Source organism: Mus musculus, chromosome 2 (genome assembly GCF_000001635.26).
Source record: "Mus musculus strain C57BL/6J chromosome 2, GRCm38.p6 C57BL/6J".
Taxonomy (NCBI): domain Eukaryota; kingdom Metazoa; phylum Chordata; class Mammalia; order Rodentia; family Muridae; genus Mus; species Mus musculus.
This window is the reverse complement of record NC_000068.7, coordinates 118,743,201-118,763,924: the sequence shown is the minus strand read 5'-3', so window position 1 is coordinate 118,763,924 and position 20,724 is coordinate 118,743,201. Positions and strand designations below refer to the sequence as shown.

Sequence of the window (20,724 nt, the reverse complement as noted above, 5' to 3'; positions counted from 1 at the left end):
GTGGGAAGCTTGGGACTTCTGGAGGTTTCTGGGATAAGGCTGACCTCAGCAGTATTTGTGAGGCAGGGTGCAGAGAAGGTGGAGGAAGTGTGTGCTTGTACGTGTGTGTGTGTGTGTGTGTGTGTGTGTGTGTGTGTGTGTGTGTGTGTATGTGTGTGTAGACAAAAGCGGAGAGGGAGACAGAGAGAGAGAGAGATCTAGGAGCTCGGGTGCGTCACTGTTGCTGGGAAAGTAGACAAGAGTCTGACTCAGTGGGAACATCCGGCAGGAAGGGAGGAGGGTACACAGTGGCATTTGCAAGCAGGATGGGAACTCAGGAGCTGCAGAGATGGGGGTGTGGGGCCAGGGGCGAGAGCCTGGACAGCAAAGGGCCTTAGCATGGTGGCTAGAGACCGGGGTGGGGGTAGATTATGGTGAGGGGAAATATCTGAGGCCTGGTCAGTCAGGGACATAGGGGATGCCAGAGTTTGTGACACTCATGTCAAGGCCTGGAAGTCAGGACCACATAAGAACTGAAGCTGACCTAGGCACCCCTGGGCAGAGACTGGCCTCGGCTGTGTGAAGATACTTACTTGGGGAAGGAGTCTGTGTCCTTTCTTGGGATCTGAGAGTCTGCAAATGTTATCCTGGGAGTGTCAGGATGAAAGGGCTCTGTGAGAGGATCCCAAGGGAAGAGGGCTGCTAACTGTTCCCAGCTTCTGCTGGGTTAAGGACCCCATAGAAAGGCTCCTTTTAGCATGGTAGGGGTCTGGAGACCCAGAGAGTTAGGCCTCCAGGAGTGGCCATGCTTGGAGTACAGAGAAAAGCACATTCCAGCTCAGAAACCAAATGGGGGAGAGTGGCATTTTGGGTCTGTGGTGGTGTGAGATGGCCTTGGGGAGGAGGTTTCTCACTCTTATCTAACGACTTAAATGCGCTGACTGGACAGCCAGCAGGAAAGCAGAGAAACGCCCCGAGGGAGGGCCGTCAGCCATCGTGTGGAACCTGCATCTCTTGCCTTTTTCTCCTAGTGGGAGGGATGAAGACCCAGCTATCCCATTTGTGGGCACACACAGGCGGGCGGGTCTTACTGGGGCTCAGGATCACAGGTGAAAGTGGGCCCTTCGTGCCTAGATCTCCTGTGCGAGGACACTGAGGCAGGGCAGGGATATGTGCTAGACAAGACCAGCCGGCTGCTGGTGCCCCGGTCCTCGCCCTCTGCGAGTGGAAGGGTGGGGGTGGCGGCTAGGCGTTCCTGGCTGGGAGCCCAGAGCGCTCTTTTGTAATCACAACATGATCTCTTGTGCTGAGCAGCGAAGCAGAAGCCGGCAGGGAGAGGCCGACAGGGCCGGCTCTGGTGGCTCCAGCTTCCCTCCAGCTCTGGCTCCCGGGAGCTGTTTTGAAATTCTCTCAGCGCCTGGTATTTCCATGCATTTGGCCGTGAGTGGCACCTCCTCTTTGGCAGGGGGGCTTCTAGAGGATGGGAGGGAGCTAAGCTACGAAGCAGCCACATTCTGGGGACAGCTGGTGGCAGCTGGGCCTGGGAGAAAGAGAGCCACGAGGAGGCAGGTGGTGGGCCGGGCAAGGCGCTGAGCAAAACATAGACCCCACAGCCAGACAGAGAAGAACCGCAGATCTTGATGCAGAGGCATGGCTCGGCCCAGAGTTGCTCCCAGCTGGGCCTGCTGTTCTCCTGCCCCATCAGTCAGCAGCTCAGACCTGGAGGGCTCGCGGAGCCCGTGGGAGCTGCTCTCTCCTTCGGACTGGGCACAGGCTTAGGGAGTGGGGTCCGGTGCCTGGGAGGCCAGAACCAAGCTAAAGCCTGTCTCTGTGTGTGTGGTTCTAGATTTGGGAGGCAAAGTGTCCCCCCTCGACCTCCTGAATCCCCTGGCAGCTTCCCAGTCACGGCAGGTTCGGCTGCCAGAGCCATTTTTAACTCTCATTCCAGACTGTGCTCACAGCAGAACCCCCTGGGGAGCCAGGGGGAGGGGCAGCCTGCTGCTGGGAGCCGAGGCCCTGGGTATGAAACCCTGACCTGAGCCCTCAGTAGGCAAACTGGCAGACAGGCCTCACTGGGGTGGGGTTTGGCCCTCTGTAGACCATCTTCCTAAGAAACCTCTTTCACCCTGGGTGCTGTAGCTTGGGGCTAAAATCCGTTCCTTGTATTGGGTTCCATGCCTTCTACAGGGGCCCCACAAAGCCGAGTCCACAATGCGCCGGCATGAGGAAAAAGATGCCGAGCTGGACCGTAGGATAGTTGCCTTGCGCAAGAAGAACCAGGCCTTACTACGAAGGTACCAGGTGAGTGTGTTGTGTCGGCTGAGAGGACTCCTGTGGCTGGGGTCCCTGGCTACCTTCAAAAGGCTGTTTACACAGTGGGTTCTCTCTGAGGGCCTTAGCCCATGCCCCCATCAAAGTCTTGGGCACTGGTGATGTGGTGCCTCTGCCCCCTGGTGTCCCATTGGTGTTTTTCTGTGTAGGCCTGTCAGTGTCTGTGTGTCTGTGAGCCTGGGGGGCCATGGCCTTGCTGACTTCAGGCCCTCCCACAGGAGATCGAGGAAGATCGTCGGCAGGCGGAGCAGGGGGGCATGGCTGTGACCACTCCAGGGCTCCTCCAACCCGACAGCCTCACGGTCACCATCAGCCAGGTTCCCGGTGTAAGTCTCACCTTGGAGACAGGCAGGGTTGAGGCCTGGACCATGCCTGGGGTGTTAACACTATCCCATTTCTCCTAATTGCCTTTCTGGGTGTCTCCCAGCAACAACAGACCTCCCAAGCTATTGCCATCTTCTCCAAAGGGCCACAGATGAAAGGCTACCAAACAGAAACCTTTGAACAGACTTTCCCAGTCCTACAGCTCTGCATGTAAACCCTATGTGCAGAGCACAGCCTTCTCCTTACCCCAGACCCTGAGGCCGAAACCCTGCAGGAAGCAGAGGAGGGAGAAGTCTGGGCTGTAAGCAAAAGAATCAGTGTCTTAGAGATAAGGCCATATTGTCTGCATACTCTGGATTTTTTTTTTTTTTTTTGATTCAGAGATGACAAGCCCTTGTGGCATCTTGGATCCCTCTGTTGGCTCTGAGCTCTGAATAACTAATGCCATTGGCATGTGAACTCCTGAAGGGCCAAGCTTTGCCACGGGCATTCCAGGGAGGCCTAGGGCTGGAACCCAAACCTAGGGAACCCCTCCCCCCAGCACCCAGCACCCAGGTTCTGCTCAGGATGACCCATGTGGCCTGAGGACACAGGCATCTCGCTCTGCAGGAGAAGAGGGTGGTCAGCAGAAACTGGGCCAGGGCGCCCCTTTCACCTGGAGTGACTACCACACTGACAGATGATGAAGATGCTGCAGACGCACCGGGTACTTTCAGCATGGGGCACCGGGTGGAACTTGCTGTCACCATGGAAAACAAAGCCAAGGTGAGCAGTTGAGACTTCCAGACCTCAGGTCTCCCTCCCTTGGCTCAGCCATGATGCCCATCTATACCTTCTCCAGGCCAAAAGGATAGTAAGTGAGAAACCCACGACCCAAGCGCGGAGCCCAAGGGCAAAGGGGACATCTGGAGGAGGCCGGAGCTGGCGTGCACCCTTGCAGATGACTTCCAGCTCAGATTCAGCAGGGAAGGTACATCTTCAAGCAGGGGTAGGGACACAATCCCTATTTGGAGAAGGCAGAGAAACTAAGTAAGGTATGTCCCTTGCCTGGGCAAACCTGGCCTAGGCACCACCTGTGAGAATTCTTACCTTCTTCCCCTTCTCTGGCCAATATCCGCTTTGGGTGTGCCTTGCAGTAAGAAATAATTAAGCCAGATATATTATCCAGCCATAATATGATCGATGACTCGACTCTAAGGTGTCAGAGGGATGTGTAGGTGACTGGCTATGTGCCAGCTGTGACCTCTAGGTGGCAGCAGCCCCTTGTAATTGTTCTTGATTTTGCTCACCGCCTATGGGTGCCCCTCCTATCTAGGGCCGGTCTGGTCTATCCACACCAACAACTCTAAGAAAAGGGACGCCTCCTTTCACAGATAAGGACATAATACTCAGAGAGGTTAAATTACCTGTCTCAAACTGGAAGTGAACACGTGGATGCGTGCAAAAGGTCCACAGCAAGCACAGCATGCTGGAGACGAGACAGACCTAATTATGTACTGGGAAGTAGAGACCGTGAGAGAGGAGCTCCATTCAAATCTTCTCTCTACTTCTCCCCCATGATATTAAGTGTCTTCCCCTTGCAGGGTGTTCTGGAGCCCCGGAGTCCAGGCGTGGTCTCAAGTCCACCTCCCCAACAGTCCTTGGGGCTGTCCCCTGAGGCCAGCTGGGACTACACGCAGTGGAAACAAGAGAGAGAGCAGATTGACCTGGCCCGCCTTGCCCGGCACAGAAACCCACAGGGTGACTGGAGCCGCCCGTGGGACCTGGACAAAGCCAAGTCCATGTGGGTGGCATGGCTGAGCAGCTTGCTGTGACTGTGGGACTTGGGTAGGGCTAACTATGGGTGCCTCTTGGAGGGAAAAGACTTTTCGTCAGACCCTGGTCCCAGGGTTTTGTGCTCTGCCTCTTTCTTGGGACCACAACTCTGTGCTGCCCTGAGCTATGGGGTTAGAGGAGACAGTGTCTGGGTGGAGTCTGATGCAGCCTCTACCCACATTGCCACGAGTGACGTAATGCCCTTCTCTGTCTACACAGGCCACAGAACTGCCACAAGCCTAGGGACAGGGACCTGGCCATGGGCAGCAGGAAGGGTGAGCTGATCCCCACCTCATGCTCGTGTGCCTTGTTTGTTTTTGGAGAGTCTTAGCCCAGGCTGGCCCAGAACCCATGATCCTCTTGTCTTGTCTAGGATCCTACTACCCTGTCTCTTCATCAAAGATGAAAAGGGACACGGAAAAAAAGTCTGTCCTTCCTTCCCCTCCCACACTCTCTAGTGTTTTCTGAGCTACGGCTTGGGCTAGATTCAGTGGGAGCCGAACTAGGTCTTTCCAGATGTCATTCCTTGTGGGGTAAAAGTCCTGTCGGCCCTCCTGAGCTTGCTGTGGGAGGAGTCCTGTGACTTTCTGGTGATTCTTCATACACAGAGCCTAGGGGCCAACGAGCTGACCGAGTCATTTAGCTGGGCAGTGTAAACACAGTCCAGGGCCCCAGGCCAGGGGAGGCTTTTCTGCAGAGGTAGCGTGGGCTTTGGGAAGATAGAACTCCTAAGGGAAGGAAGGACCATTGGAAGCTTCCTGGTACTAGAGAGCTCCGGTGTCTGTTTTAGATTCTTTGACACTCCCACCCCATTTACTTTGTTTCCCTTTAGGTCCTAGGACCCACCAGAAGCCTCAGCACCCACCATCATCCCTGGATGGAAAATGTGAGTTGGGGGCAGGAAAGGAGCAGAATCGCTTCAGCTGGTGAAGGCAGTTGGTACAGCCCTCCATCCTCCATCATGTCTTGCAGGTCGGGGTGGACAATCTGGAAGACCCTCGATGACATCCACCATAGGCAGCAACGCCCAGGGGAAGGAGAGGCTAACTGGCAGGGCCCGAAGGTAACAGGGGACAGGGGACAAAATCAAGGCAGGTATGTAGGTGTCCTAATTTCCTGGACTGGCCCAGGTCCCTCTGCTCCATCCCCAGGGCCCCTGATTCCTGGTTGCTTGTTGCCTGCCACAGGTTAATGAGATACCAAGAAAGGACACCAGCAGAGGTGGTAGTGGTTAAGAGCCTGGTGCCCAGAGGCTGTGGTAATTACAACAGCACACTTCCCCTGGGATGTGAGGTGTGCCTTTCCCAGGCAGAGCATGCAGGAACATGCCCGGAGTCCCCATGGATCTCAAGGTGCAGCAGGCTCAGCCATAAACAGCAGCTGGGGACCTGGGGTGGATAGTCAGAGGAAATGGCTAGGTTTGATTGAGAAGTAAGGTCAGGCTGGGTAGGAAGCATCTAGAAGCCTCCCTGGCTGTACTCAGAAACCACTGGGCTTTAGCTTCTCCCTGGGGTGCACAGGCCACGAGCTATGAAGGGGGTTACTTGAAGCAAGGTGGAGCCTGGAACAGGCCCTGCTACTTGCTGTGTTTCTGCAGGTATGACATGAAAGAAGATGAGATGCTGCAGAGCCAGGAGGTAGGTACTTAGGACAGGACAGGACAGGCTGGGGACAGAAGCCCCAAATTTACTACCCAGCTGGGCTATTCTTTTGCTTCAGGGAAGCCAGAGCAGCACGAAGACTCCCAGTGCAGAGGAAGAATTCGTACAGAAGCGGAATGAAAGGGAGCCAGACAGACAAGAGACCGTGCCTGCAACCAGCCCAATTCCAGCCTCCCCAGAGGGGCTAAAAGGAGAGTCGGGGACCTCTACAGCCAGTTTGGCCCCAGACTCTCCACAACATTCTGACTTGGCTCCCCTCGACCTCTCTGTGGGAGGAGCTAGCAGCCGCAAGCCTGGAAAAAGTACATGTATACTCGGTCCAAAGGCTGGGGCTCAGCAAAGTCCAGTGTCATGGCCAAATGGTTCTGAGCAGCAGACCCTGGGGTGCACTGACCACCAGCCTGGGCTGGAAGTCCACAGTTGCACTGAGTCACAGAGGAAAGCACAGACCCCAGAGCCCATGGAGGACAGGGCTGGCAAGGCTGGGGCCCAAGAGAATCTGACACCAAGAAGCAGGCCCCCCAGAGGAATTGGCCCAAGGGCAAGAGGCACAAGTAAAAGAAGCAGGGCAGGAGGTCCTGGCCCTGCAGGAAGATGCTGAGTAGAGCTCAGGAGAGTTGGGGAGCTAGGCTGCGAAGGGGAGAACTCAGTCAAGAGTCTTCTGTGTGGTGGGAGTTACGGCTGCTGGTGGGAGTCTGGTACCTTTCTGGTTGAGCAATGCAGCAAAATTCCACAGGGACACCATGTAAGGGCCTCTTATGCATACCTCTACACTAGTGGGTTTCTACATGTAGTCAAGGCTCTTGGTGTATTGGCCAGGCTGGGATCTCTTGTTCAAGGCTGGTATCCCTGTCCTGGTCTTACCTAGGCCATAGGCATTTCCCACCAAGCAAGATTTGGTAGGAGCCCAATACATGGATCTCCTGGCTCCTTATAGTTCGTCATTGCCAACTCTCCCTCTCCAGTCACAAGCCTTCAGGCTCCTGAGCTCTAGGCAGTCTCAAAGCTGGCATGGCCAGCCTAGCCCCTTTCTGATAACCATGCCTTTCATCCAGGTGACTCACAGTTCTGCTCTTCTAAGATGGCCAAACCAGGATTTCAACAGTCGCTTGAGGCCTAGAGAAAGTGGTTTGGGGCTCATGGCTGACAGGAACACACATGGAGAGGAACAGAAAAACCCAAGGCTTCTTGGGGGGACAGGGCATCCAGCAGGGCTCTTTGAACTGTGCTAGGATTCTCCTTTTGCCACGGGAAAATGAGAGAGCTCACTAGTAGGTGCTGAGCCTTCCTCCGCATATCCAGATCAGACATCGTGGGTGCCCTGAATAGACCCTGCAGCCCAGGGCCATTTCCTGCCCTCTCTTCCTTCTCCACTTTCCCTCACCAAGGCCATGCAAAAGCAAGCACACAGTACAGTCAGAGGATTAGCAACCTCAGCTAAGTGCATCAGGATGTGTCTTTCCAACTCCATCCAGGCCCCTCCCATGAGGCCCACGTCTGGTGAATTATCCAGACTCTGCACAAGCTGTGGCTTCCTTTTGATACAACAAACATTTCCTGAGCATCTTCTCCCAGTAATCCAGCCAGTGGGCGAGGGTGACTCTGCCAGCCGGAGGGAGGGAAGACACTCAGTCATCCAACAGCTCAAGGCTGAATGGCAAGTGCTGTTCTCATCTGTAGAAGCCTGGTAGCCCCGGGTGTGATGAGGGTAGGTGCCTGAAGAGACCCACCCTGCCTCTGCTCCCCTCTTTTGATATGGCATGTGCCCTTTGCATCTTGGTGGCACCATGCAGCCCCCTCCTCCCTTCCTCTCTACAAGGGTAACTGGGTCTTCCATAACCCTCATCTTTACACGTGAGGCCTTCAACTTGGGTTCCTGCCTTGTTCTTCCTTCCTGCCTCTTGGTTCCATGTCTATTCCCTCTACTCAGGCAAGGGTGACTGACTCTTCAGCAAGTCAGGCTGTTTAGAGAACTCTTCTCATGTTTTTGTGTGATGTGTGGTACAGGTTGAACTCAGTGGGGCTGGGGAAGGCCTGAACGTTAGCATTTCTAACATGTCCCAGGTGAGGGAGCCATGGCCTCCTTTTTGGCCTGAAGAACCCTTTGAGGAGTCAGGTTCTGGATTCGAGTGTGAAGGGTTCAGATTAGAGCAGACTCTAGATCTAAAGCAAGTTTCCAGCTCTGCAAGAACTAGGGGGATGCTACCCTGCCAAGTGGAAGAGGTTTCCTGGCTTTAGACGTGCCCACAGGTGGTGGCTGAGAGGAAGTCCAGAAAGGGAAAAAAATAGGAGACACGCCTGGGCCCGAGTGTAGAATCCAAATTCACGTTTTCATTTTGCCTTCCAGTCTCAAGTATATTTTGACTTTGAAGTGTGACACAGGCCCTGGAGCTCATGACTCCTCAAGATGGGACTGGAACAGAGCATGTTCAGGCAGAGAGAGCTCTTGAGTCCACATGTTGCAAAGAAATGGCTGTGATCAGGAATCTGAATCCTTGGCTGGGCCGTAGGTTGATAGAGTCCATTCTCAGCACGCATGAACTCATAGGTTCAGTCTTAGACAGACAGACAGACAGACAGACAGACAGAGGAGATGAGAAGAAAAGAAAGGAAGAGAGAAGAAAAGGAGGGAGTAGGGAAGAGGGAGGGAGAGAGAAAAGAGAAGATTCAAAGTTTGCTTCCCACTTGATGTTGCCAACTGTGCAATGCGATCCGTCAGACAACACAGGGCAAGGCAAGTTTGACCACAGGTTGAGGACGTAAAAATCTGGCAGGGTTCTGGTTCAGTCTTTACAAATGAACCTAAGCAGGAGAAGGAGCTATTAGAGAGGACTAAGAGGACGTGGGCTTCTCTTCATGGGCAACAGCCTTTAGGGTACTGAGGAAAGCTGTCCCGGGGATTGATGAGAATGGAAGCCAACACAGGACACCTTCATTCCAGAAGCCTGCAGTGCGGGCAACAGCAGGAAGCTCTTCCCGAGAAAGGGGAGCTCTTCTCCAGGAAAAGACACAGGTCACACCTCCCAACTCTCTGTCCAGGTTGTGCCATCCTGCTCTGTTAGAGTCAACTATGGAGCAGAAGAAACCCAGGTCAACCATTCCTCTTGAGGCCTCAAAGGGCCAGCCATGATTCTTCCTAGTTGCTTTGTTGAAAGGTCTGACCCAGAGTCTTCCTTCCCTTAGGAAACCCTCTTCCCTCCAACAAGTACACAAGACTACTGTTTACAAGTCGGAGTCGTCATTAAACACAAACAACTCTGGGAAACCAGATGCAGGGCTGGAAGGAGCCAAGCAAGGAGGGTACCCAGGAGGAGCTGGCAGGGCGAGAACACCTGGAGATGAGGGGAGCAGAGTGTGTGGGTGGGGGGGGGGATGGAGAGCATCCTGTCAGACAGGTGCGAGTTGAGATCTCAGGCACCAGGTAGAGCGAAGCACACCTTGGAGTCTGAGAGACTAAACCCTGCACCTCTCATCTACCTTGCTCAACGTTAACCTCTAAAAGCCTCAGTCCCCTTACCTGCAGAAGGAGGCTTGCTGTCCTGACCTTGAAGGGTTGCTGAGAATGCTAGAGTGTGCAAACCATGCCTACACTAAGTAGACACTCTGGGAACAGTAGCCTGATGCTCTGAAAACATGAATAAATGAAGTGGGCGTTGACATGAGGTCTTTATCTGCTTGGTTTCTTTTTTTTTTTTTTTAAAGATTTATTTATTTATTATATGTAAGTACACTGTAGCTGTCTTCAGACACTCCAGAAGAGTGGAGTCAGATCTTGTTACAGATGGTTGTGAGCCACCATGTGGTTGCTGGGATTTGAACTCCGGACCTTCGGAAGAGCAGTCGGGTGCTCTTAACCACTGAGCCATCTCACCAGCCCCTGCTTGGTTTCTTTTAACTTTTCTTTTTTGGGGTTCAGAACTCTCTCAGGGAAAGGAGGGATGGCTCAAGCCATTCTGGCAGCCCTTCCAGGACAGATAGCTTCTTTTACTTCCCTGGAGGTAGGGTGTTTAGCGGGGTACCCTTGCTTTTATATGGAGTACACTCTATCTTCTCTGGCTCCGTCATAGCCCTCTGAACACCACAGCTGACTAGGAGGGCTCCTCTTTTCTTCTCTTTAAAACAGAACTGGTCTCACAAATTCACAGCCTAGTTTTGTTCCATTACTTCCCTCCAGAAGCTACCCCCACCCCAGGGAGCTCCCTCTGTTTCTCCTGGAATTAAGTTCTGCCAAACGAGCAAATGAATGATTTTCTTATGGCCGACCTCAGCTATTTAAAACAATGTACAAGCTTGGAATGAATGTCTGACCACTAACTCCAAACTTGATTCTACTGACAGGGACAAAAATTACAGAAAGAGATGGCACTGGTCCTTAAAAACACCAAGAAATAGGGATCCATCCCATAAACAGCCACCAAACCCAGACACTATTGCATATGCCAGGAAGATTTTGCTGACAGGACCCTGATATAGCTGTCTCTTGTGAGGCTACACCAGTGCCTGGCATATACAGAAGTGGATGCTCACAGTCATCTATTGGATGGAACACAGGTCCCCCAATGGAGGAGCTAGAGAAAGTATCCAAGGAGCTGAAGGGGTCTGCAACCCTATAGGAGGAACAACAATATGAACTAACCAGTACCCCCAGAGCTCATGTCTCCAGCTGCATATGTAGCAGAAGATGGCCTAGTCGGCCATCATTGGGAGGAGAGGCCCTTGGTCTTGCGAAGATCATATGCCCCAGTACAGGGGAATGCCAGGGCCAGGAAGTGGGAGTGGGTGGGTTGGGGAGCGATGGGGGGAAATGACAAGATTTTCCATATGACTGTCTTTTCTTAGGGTGTGGGCCAGTGAGGGTTGCCAAGAGGATAGAGATAAACAAAGGCAGCACCATTTTACACTGTCCTGTGTCATTTATCAGTGGCCACAAACCCTGCCACATCTCCTTCCAAGTCAGAGGCCTTTTCTGTGCTACTGAGTTAGGATAGATCGGGTGACCGTGGCTGCCTCACAGAGGCAAAATTCAGGGCTGGGGAAAGGTGAAGAGGAGAGAGCCAGCAGAAAGTCCAGGCTGTGGCTGCTTTCTCTCAAGTCTGCTGCGCCTACGTCAGGGCTCTCATTAAGCATCCACTTGACGCCAGGGAGGTGAAATAACGCAGACCTGGCACCAGAAAGAACAAATGTGGCACCCGCTGCTCCTTTTAAGGCCTGGCTGGAGAAGCAGCAGGCCCCAGGGCAGGAGGTGCCGCAAACACACCAGCACCTTTGAGGCAGAGGGAGGAAGCTCTCACGCCAACCTCCATCTTAACAAGCTCTCCAGGGTGAACTGTCAAAAATAATGGACAGTGCAGGCTTTTTCCTTTTCCTTACAAACTCTGGAGACATAGTGTTCCCTCTCCTCTGCACAGGGCAGCTGGCTCCACTGAAGCAAGAGGGCCGAAAGCCACAGTGATAACCAGCTAGCAACACAGAAAGATTCCCGGAACTACAGAAACCAGAGGGAAAGGCGGGGCCAGCGGCTGTCCAACTTCAGTGTGCATCAGAATCACCAGGAAAGCTGGCTTTTGGGTTTTGTTTTGTTTGAAACAGGGTTCCTCTGCGTAGCTCTGGCCGTGCTGTAACCAGGCTGACTACAAACTTAAGAGATCTGCCTGCTTCTGTCTGGATTAAAGGGGCACAGCTGGAAAGTTGATTTTTAACAGAAGGCCTGCCTCCACTTGCTGAGCCAGCTGCCCAGCTGGTCTGGGATGTGGCCCAGTGTCGCAGCTCTCCCAATTCTCCAGGTAGTGCTGATGCTGCTGGTCTGGGAGTCAGCGTCCTGTTTACTGGCTTTCCCGCCACACTTCTCCCCATACATCATTTCCCCCAAATGGTTACATATTTCCTTGAGAATATATTATCTCATATTTATTCCCAAGGCCTTAAAGCCTTATCACATCGATCTATTACCTCCGCTCACTCTCATGACATGCCACGCAGTCAGCAGGACAGGAGGCCGAGCTTTTACCAATGCCACCGATGAGTTGTCAGGTTTCTTACCTTACGCGCAGGGTCCCTTCTAAGAACATTCTGTCTCCACACCTAGGTCCTAATGCATGGGACGACTACGGCTCAGTGATGGGCTCCTGTAACTTTTTAAAACATATACTTTATTTTGTATGTGTATGTCTGCACACTGTTTATGACTGGTGCCTGTGGAGGCCACAAGAGAGGGGGACTCCTTGGTAGTTAGCCACCATGTGGGTGCTGGGTATTGAACCTGGGTCTTCTGGGAGAGCAGCAAGTGCTCTGAGCCATCTCTACAGCCCTGCTTCTGTAACATGGCACTGCCCAGGAGGCCCCTAAGGGGACAGGTGGACTCTTGGACACAAGAAAGAAAAGCTCATTACCAGCTAGGAGCTCTTAGGGAGAGAAGAGATAGTTAAAAGGAAACCATTTTTGATTAACACAATTGGGTTGGGTTTTTTTTATTGTTGTTTTTTTGTTTTTTGTTTTTGACAAGTTTGTTTTGAGAGTTTTGAAGTCCATTTGGCTCAATAAATACCAAATTAATGGTAACGGTTTGTAGAAAATATTCCTGAGGATATTAAACGGGATCTTGCTGCTAGTATAACTGATGGCTAAAATTAGGAAAATGCGGCTGTTTAGGCAATCACACATGGCAGCCACGGGCACAAAGTGTGTGGTGATTTCCTGGTCTCCTTCTTGTAGCTTAGCCAAGGCTTCAGAACTGTCTAGGACCACAAGAACTGGTTTAGAACAGTAAAGGAGCTTATGACTGACCAGGTGTCTCACGAGTGCGAGGGAGCACTGAGCGCTGGGTTTGTTGTGACTGTGGACATCTTAATAGAGTCAGGGTGTGTGGCAAAGACAGGCTTTGTTTGTTTATTTTTTGATGAGCTATTGGAAGGAACAAAAAAATCGTAACACGGGCTCTTCGCGGCAGAAAACCACAGGCTATGTTTGTGAGGGAAACAGATGTGACCAAAAGACTGTCAACAGTGCAGCTATTTTTGTAGCTCCACATTAGTGCTGGGGCAGACAGGACAATGAATGGGTCGAAAGCCTATGCTGCTCCCACATGGATGCCAGCCATAGACTTCTGGTTCCCAGATAAAACCTGAGGGCCAAACCCAGGCCTGTCAACACGTAAGGAAGAAACCGTTCAGCTGGGTCAGTTTGGCTATCGTTTCAGCTAGCTTATGGGCTGTGTTCCACACAGGTTCTCTGAGTGGGCTGTGACAGGGACACCGTGATGGCAGGTCAGTTACTTCCAGCACGCTGCCCACCCAGGTGAGCAGCGGACTCTGAGGGCCCAGTGCTTTGTGCCAGGCACTGAGTTGGCGCTGGTCATGAGAAATGAGCAAAGCCACGGCACTTCTTTCCTCCCCAGAGGGAGGCCAATTAAACAGTACAGCTGTGGCCCTTTGGTTACTGAATTGCAATTCCAGAAATACCTCCATTTTCTGCAGACAGGAAAGTGAGGGCAGTCATTACCCTTTTAAATAGCTGCAGTGGCCCTAAAGCCACCAACCTTTCAGCCTCCTTAGAGCAGCATGTAGGAACAAGTCCATGTTCTGCCTTCAGCATTTCAAACCAGGATATAAATACTTGACTACAGAACACACCAGTGTAGAATTCCCCAGTGAAAACTGAAAAACAAGGTAGACGCAAGAGCTCCCCGCCCCGTGGTACCATACTATGTAGAACTATACAGCTGTCAGTGGGGAAATACAGCTTTAGAGGAGCACTTCTTGTACCTGATCATCCATGGGGGAGAGGAAGACACAAGCTTAACCAAAGGGCTCCCCGGCCCTATACCTTCAAAACTTCATTCTTTTTTTCCCTTTGAGTTCCGGTTGCTAGAGAATGAATAGTGCTAACTCAGTATAAGCAAACACCTAGGGTCGTCCCAGTGCAGAGCGGTGAGAGGGAGAGATAAACAATCCCCTTTGTACAGACCTTCCAGGCTTAAAAACATGGACAGTTCTGCTCCTTCCCTCCCGACATTTGCAAAGAAAGCTGTTCCGACGCCTGTTCCCGTCCCATCGGGCCCTGTTCTAATCAGCAGGCAGGCTCTCTGTGTACCTACTGCTGTCTTTGGCCAGTGGGGTAAGCTGTGTGCAGCTGTACAAGCCACATGTCCCCATCTGCAGAAAGGAGGGGCTGTATCCAAAAGCCAACAAACTCACTCTCCTGCACTGCTGTACCAAGCTCTCTTACAGAAAGCCTTTGTGTAGGCTGAAGAGGGAAATAAAGGAAGGCGGGACTTTTTCCTTGCCTCCCTGCAGACTACAAGGTGAGGTAAAAGCACAGTGGCTACCCCCTAACTGCTCTGCAGAAGTGCAGGCCACAGGGGGCTCCACCAACACTGGCTTCTCGTTCGGGATTTGTACTGGGCTCCATTGTCTGCTAATGAGCTGAGCTCAATTTCGTACCATGTATTTTACAGCATAACGAATCCCTTATATTTATGCTTTTCACCCACAGATCTTGTTTTGTTTGCTTTAAGGGTAGAAAAAGCCCTTACCTTTGAAGCAACCTACACCTCTCAGCAGCTTGGCTCCAGGGGTGCTAGGCTCTGATCAGGCAGTGCAGCCCAATGGCTTGTCTGTTCCAGTGTCAGTACTTCCTGAGTTAGCAAAAGGCCAACAGTTTAAGGTGAGAGGGTGATGCCAGCAGACAGCTGTGTCTTCACCTCAGACAGCTAAATGTTTGTGACTAAAACTCAATATTCGCACTTACTAGTCCTTAAGGTATCCGCTTGAGGGTCTGTAGAGTAGAACTTTTATTGGCAAAAGCTGACATCATTTTCCGACCAGGGGCCTCCCTGACTAAGACGGATCCTGCCACCCCTCTCTAATCTCTTCAGTGGCAGGCACTGAGAACAGCAAGGCGATTGCCTTTTCTTCCTGAACCTATTCATCACAGCGTCCTTGCACCTGAGACCACCTCTGCTCCTACTTCCCCAAGTCAGTAAGAGAAATGACCAACTTACACAGGCTTAGGCAGAGTTCTTAGAATGTATTTCTGTTCACCTGAAAAATAAAACTTTTAAAAAATATACAGGACTTTTAAAGTACAGGTATATCTTGAATGGCTGAATTATAAATAATGTCTCTGGTCATGTTCACAGCTAGGGCTGGAGAAAATGTCCCGATTCCAGTGAAGGCTTATAGAGTCAGGAGGCCAGCTGGACCACGAGTGGTCTTGCTGAACTCTTTGATCCAAAGTGGATTTAAACAGTCCATAAAGCAGGGTCAGGAGGGGAAGAGGAGTGGACTCCCAGACACTCTCCCACGAGTCCAGAGGGTTCTTGGAATAAGAGATCAATTTACAAATTATTAAAATATAGGACTAAAAATTCACACCATAAATATAAATGACAGGCTATCATTGAAGATACAAAGTGGCATTTTATGTTTCTTCCCCCCAGTCTCTCATCAAAAATTTAAAAAGTCCCCATGGGCCTCCTAATGACTTAAGTCCTCATCAGCTGTGAAGAACTCTCCAAGCCCAGACACCTTGGGTGTTAGCAGCCTGCTGGGAGGCTGCCAGCTTAGTTGCTATTTTCTTGCCCAGGTCAGGACATGGCTTAAATCAAGACTATTGTCCTGTAAACCTGAATCAGAGCTGACTACAAGGTAGGCCAGAAAAGTGGATAGACAGTTTCAGGACTAAGGTATACAAGTTTCCTATTTTGTTTCTCTTTTAAATTGCTTATTTCCCAAAAAGGAAACACTAAGGGGTTTGATCGCTGTCACTACCCACACTCAACTGCCTAACAGCAAGTGGCAGGGGGAAATGGAATCCAAACTGAAGAATAATTCCTGCTGCCCCGAGAGTGTGTGTGCGCGTGTGTGAGACCACCTCTAGAAAATCGTTGGCTGCATTTAAGTGGAAGCTTATAAGGAATGAGAAAGATGAGCTGCCAGTTCAATCTTCCAAGAGCTGGTCTCTTCACTGGCTAGCCAGGCACACTCCTGAACTTGAATTCTACCTTCTGCTCTTTCTCACCCTATAAAGCAACTCAGAACCACATCAAAGCTCTGGTTTTGCAACTGATTTGGTTCTAACGGCAAGCTGCTGTGTTAGGCTCAAAAACTAGGAAATGCAAACACGAGTAAGACAAGATCTAGAAGGGCAAGAAATGAAATAAGACAAGATCTGGAACCGGTAAGATAGTTGAGGAGCCGGAAAAGGAATGAGAGAAAACACTTGCCAATCACTGTACTTAAAAAGGCTTGCTCTTCCTAAAGGAATTCTGTGAGGGAAGGGACTGATCTAAACACAGCAGCTCTACTCTTTCTTGCCATCGCCCCTGGCATGGATCCAGAGACTCAGGCTACAACAGGAAGCCACTTTGGTGGGAGCACTAGGATGAGAACCGGAGGGGGTCAGCACATTCCCCACCCTCCCTAAACAGTCTCTATTGCTAAGGTTTTTCCACGGCCATGGTAGGGGTCTAAGAATGATTATACTCTTGTGCAAGAACGTCAGGAACTTATCTTTCTGAAACAGGAAGGGAACAGGTGAAAGAGTGGGTGATGGAAAAGAAAAAAAAAAAAAAGCTTGTGTTTGTGCCCTTCTGGCTAAGTGCAGTTTGAAGGCCAGCAAATAGCCCTTGCTGGACCCCACCATTCAGTAGCTACCCAGGCTGTGGGGAGATACATAGAGTTCTATGTGATTATAGCGTCTAGTGCATATGTCAACAACTATATACAGGGATCTATAAATTAAACGCATGTCTGGCCACTGCAACTAGGTTGACGTACCTGAGCTCCGCTACTTTTGGTGCTCTCTTCTTTGGGAGAGCCTCGGCTTATTTAAAAAAAAAAAAAAAAAAGAGCCCCTACACAACTCCCTACCTTCCCCTGAGTCTTGGGGAGGGGGCGCCCGAGTCACCCCCTGCGTTTAGGAAACACCAGAGCTAGCAGCGCTGAAGGGCTGGGTGCTAGGCTCTCTCCACCCTCCCCCCCAGTTCCCCTTATGGCTCAGGGCCCTGGCGCAGCACGGTGCTGGGAAGATCAAACCCCGAGTCCCCGGCGAATCGTGGTCCCTTGGCTGAAGATCCGGTTGTGCATTACCGGCTCCCGGGGCAAACTGGCGATCGCTGAGGTGTGTGGGGGCGTACGCTCGCGTAGGGGTCACTCCGGCGGGCTCCGGAGCCGGTCCTGCTGCAAAGTCCTGCTTGGGGGCTTAGGGGACGATGATTCCCGACCGTCCCCAACGCGGAGAGATTCAACGACTCCGGGGCTCTTCGGCCGCTTCCTCTTCGTCCTCGTCCAGCCCCCGCGGCCGTTCGAGCGGCCCAGCCAGGGGGCTGTCTGCAGCGGGCTCCGGGGGCGCCGGCCTCGCCGCCTGCAGCGGGGGTGCGTCGCGTGGCGCCTCGCGGCGGGACGACCCGGTGGTGTTGGGCCCCGCCGCCACCCCCGAAGTCCCAGACGGGCCGGTGGTGTTGGAGCCGCTGGGGGGCGGGCCGACGGCTCCCCCCGAGGTCCCGGCACCCACCGGCTGCCAGATGAGACTGTAGTAGACGGCCAGTACGATGGCGGCCAGCGACACGGAGAGCACGTAGGCGAACACCGTGGCTAGCCGGACCCACTTCTTGTTGGTCTTGGCCGCCATCTTCGCCTTCTTGTCCCCGGTGTAGGTGGCCGGCTTGCCCCGCTCGGCCGGGGCCGCGTCGCGCTCCTTCATGGGGGGGCCCCGGCCTTTGCCCCGGTGCTCCACGGCCCCGGCTGGAGGGGGCCTGGCGGCCTGCGAGGACTGGGCAGGGGGCGTCTCGGCGCCCTGGCTTCCCGGCGGCCCCGCGCTCCGCCGCTGCTCCTCACGCCGCCCGCCCGCAGCCCGCCACCGCGTCGCTGCCGCCGCCGGGGCCTGGGCCCGTCACCGCCGCCAGCGCCGCCGCCGCCGCCGGCCCGCCAGCTGCTTCCCGGCCGCCGCCACAGCCACAGCCGCCCGACTCCGCGTCCCCATCCGCTGCCGCTGCCGCCGCCTGCCCGGCCGCCGGCCGCCTGGTCTCCAGTGGCCGCGCGGACCGCGCGCTCCGGCTCTAGCCCGGCTCCCCCGCGGGGCGCGCCGGTGCAGGGGGCGGGGCCGCGCGCTGCCGGGGGGCTGCCCCTTAAAAGGGCGATGTAGGGGCCCGGAAGTGCCGCGCTGGGAGGCGGCTGCGGCGGGGAATCGTGGGCCCCGTGGGGGACGCCCAGTTAAGAGAGAGTTAAGGGAGGCTGGGCCTTAAAGGGGCGACAGGAGCTTCTTTAAAGGGGGAAAGGCACTTTGCGGGAGGGAGTGCGGAACCGGGAGGTGGCAGGGAGGGGCAGGCTCCGTAGAAAGCTGTCAACTCAGGCGTCTCCTCACATGGCCCAGGCTAGGAGATGGTAGGTGGGAGAACTAACCAGGCCCACCTACACCGGGTCTCCGAAGTGGAGCTAACACTAAGCTTGTGCTCTCGGGTAGCTCTAGAATAGTGAGGGGATAGTGTCCCAGATCCCTTCACCCCAAAGAGCCTGGTTCGGGTCTGGGAACCTGGCGCCCGCACACCGCAGTCAGTCTCGCTTCCTTTTTTCTGTTGGTCTGGACTCCGAGACCACTCGAATCTTGCCTGATTGGGTCCTCTTAGGACCCTTGAGTCAGACTACTGTGAGCCACAGGGACAAGAGCCAAAGGTTGAGTTTGTTTCTTAGGCTGACCTGCCAGCATAATCTCAAATCCCACAACAGGTCTCAGGTCCTACTTTCTGGTCTTCTGACTTTCAGGACTGGTCTCGAATTGTACCCAAGGGGCTGCACTGAACTGGTGGAGGACATCTCCCAGCGTTTTCATTCTTTGATTCTCTTCAACCCCAGGATGTAGAGAACTGTCTTTTCCCATTGAGGCTTGTTCCTTCCAGGCTTCAGCCTTTTTGCTCTTAGGGCCCTTTGGATGCCGGCCACCCCTCTGCACGCAGGGACTCTTAGTACCACCCTTTCTATACTTTCACCCTCTTCCCCTTTGCTTGTTTCATCCCTATTTCCTCTTTGTAATTCACCGCGATTGATTTCTGGGTGCCTCTTGCTTGACTCTCCCTGTGTTCCCAAAACTGTCTTTGTGAGCAGCCTGGATGTCTCAGTGGATTAGAGAACTATGAGTCTGAGTAGGAGAAAGGTCTGTGGTCCTGATGTAGTTGGGGTGGGGCGTGGCCTCTGCGAGGGCCCCACTGACTTCTAACCTCTTGGGCAGGACTCCCTCTGCCCTTTCCACTTCTCCCTTTCCTTTGACTTTGACTTTCCTTATCCAAGCCCTTCCCCAAATTTTCCATCCCATGGAAGCGCTACCAGAATGCAGTGTACTAGTGGGCTTCGAACCACAAGTTTCTAATCTGGTCCTGGTTGGAGGCTCAGGTGGGGCTGTGTCTCTAGCAATGGGCCACCCAATACTATTTCAAGGAGCCTTTTGTTTGTTTGTTTTTTGTTTGTTTGGTTGGTTGGTTTGGTTTTTCGAGACAGGATTTCTCTGTGTAGCCCTGGCTGTCCTGGAACTCACTCTGTAGACCAGGCTGGCCTCGGACTCCGAAATCCACCTGCCTCTGCCTCCCAAGTGTGGGATTAAAGGCATGCGCCACCACTGCCTGGCAAACCGTGCCTTTTTAATTTCTGAGATATTACAAGGACATTGAGAGTTTAGTGTTTATGGGCTTCTGTGGATTGATAGGTGGTGGTGGTGGTGGTGGTGGTGGTGGTGGTGGTGGTGGTGTGTGTGTGTGTGTGTATGAGAGAGAGACACACACAGGGGTGGGGGCGGGACGGGGTACTGTTCTGGAGCAGCCAGAGCAGGTCTTGAAGGTGGCCTGTAGTATTAAAGTCCAAAAATTGCAATCAAATGTCCTTTTCTCCTTTCTCAGTTGTTCTCTGGCCTTCCTGGTGGGGTTGATCGTAGGACCATCCCAAGGTGAATTACAGTTTAAGATCTCACACAAGATCTTAAATCTTTGTTAAAGCCCCCTTGACTCCCTTTCTGGAATGCACTCCATATTGCCTCTTCATATTTCTGCTGCAAATTACACTTCCTTTTTCTTGCTTGCTTCCCAGCAGAGTCGGGAAAACAACGTGTCACTCCTTCTTTATTCTAAACAATGATGTACTTGAAGCTCTTATTCAATTCCTCTCCCTATTCTTCCCCAAATGAAACAGTGCCAGATTCTTTAACCTGTCGTCAATAAGCACTATTTATTATCTAGATTTACATAGTGTCTTTTACCCCTGGAACTCAAAATGCTTTCAGATATAATTGAGCCTGATCTCCCTGGTGCCTGAGCCATTAAGAAACCATTAGCGTATTCCTGTTGCCGGCAAGTAAATGGCCCCCTAGTGGCCTGAAAGTGAATATGCTTTTCTAAGTGCCTCTCCCCCACCAAGGTTAGGCAGGAACTCAAGAATCAAAGCAAGTTTGGGGACAGAATGGACCCAAAAGGCCATCTTTGGTGAATATCCTCAACCACCCTAGAGCCTCTTGTACAACATTCCTGTGGAGTGCTGTGCCGCCTCAGCTAAATGACTGTCTCTGCCGAGCAGCCACGCTGTCTGCTCCCTGAAGAAGTCCTTTCAGCCTCTAGAAAAGTTCAAAGCAATCAAAG

General features: G+C 52.7%; 2 protein-coding genes across 5 annotated transcripts; one reads left to right on the top strand and one right to left on the bottom strand.

Annotated features, from left to right (window-relative positions):
* The first annotated feature begins 977 nt into the window (after positions 1-977).
* Ccdc9b (coiled-coil domain containing 9B) lies at positions 978-9,780 on the top strand. Of its 4 annotated transcripts, none has more exons than NM_001001982.2 (11): positions 1,264-1,419; positions 2,167-2,280; positions 2,529-2,636; positions 3,244-3,399; positions 3,476-3,604; positions 4,218-4,417; positions 4,669-4,724; positions 5,282-5,335; positions 5,422-5,512; positions 6,047-6,086; positions 6,169-9,780. In NM_001001982.2, exons 1-11 carry the CDS (start codon positions 1,273-1,275, stop codon positions 6,709-6,711), a joined length of 1,638 nt encoding a protein of 545 aa, NP_001001982.2. In that variant the 5' UTR covers positions 1,264-1,272; the 3' UTR covers positions 6,712-9,780. The 4 variants fall into 4 exon arrangements, 3 of the variants coding, with proteins under 3 accessions (XP_011237723.1, NP_001001982.2, XP_006499168.1); XM_006499105.4 differs by lacking the exon at positions 1,264-1,419 and adding an exon at positions 1,450-1,999 and having other exon boundaries at positions 6,169-9,772; XR_374437.4 differs by lacking the exon at positions 6,169-9,780 and having other exon boundaries at positions 980-1,419; positions 4,218-4,374.
* A 5,334-nt stretch (positions 9,781-15,114) lies between these two features.
* Positions 15,115-18,167, bottom strand: Inafm2 (InaF motif containing 2). Its single transcript, NM_001301269.1, has one exon. It carries the CDS (start codon positions 17,808-17,810, stop codon positions 17,352-17,354), a length of 459 nt encoding a protein of 152 aa, NP_001288198.1. The 5' UTR covers positions 17,811-18,167; the 3' UTR covers positions 15,115-17,351.
* Between the last annotated feature and the right edge of the window lie 2,557 nt (positions 18,168-20,724).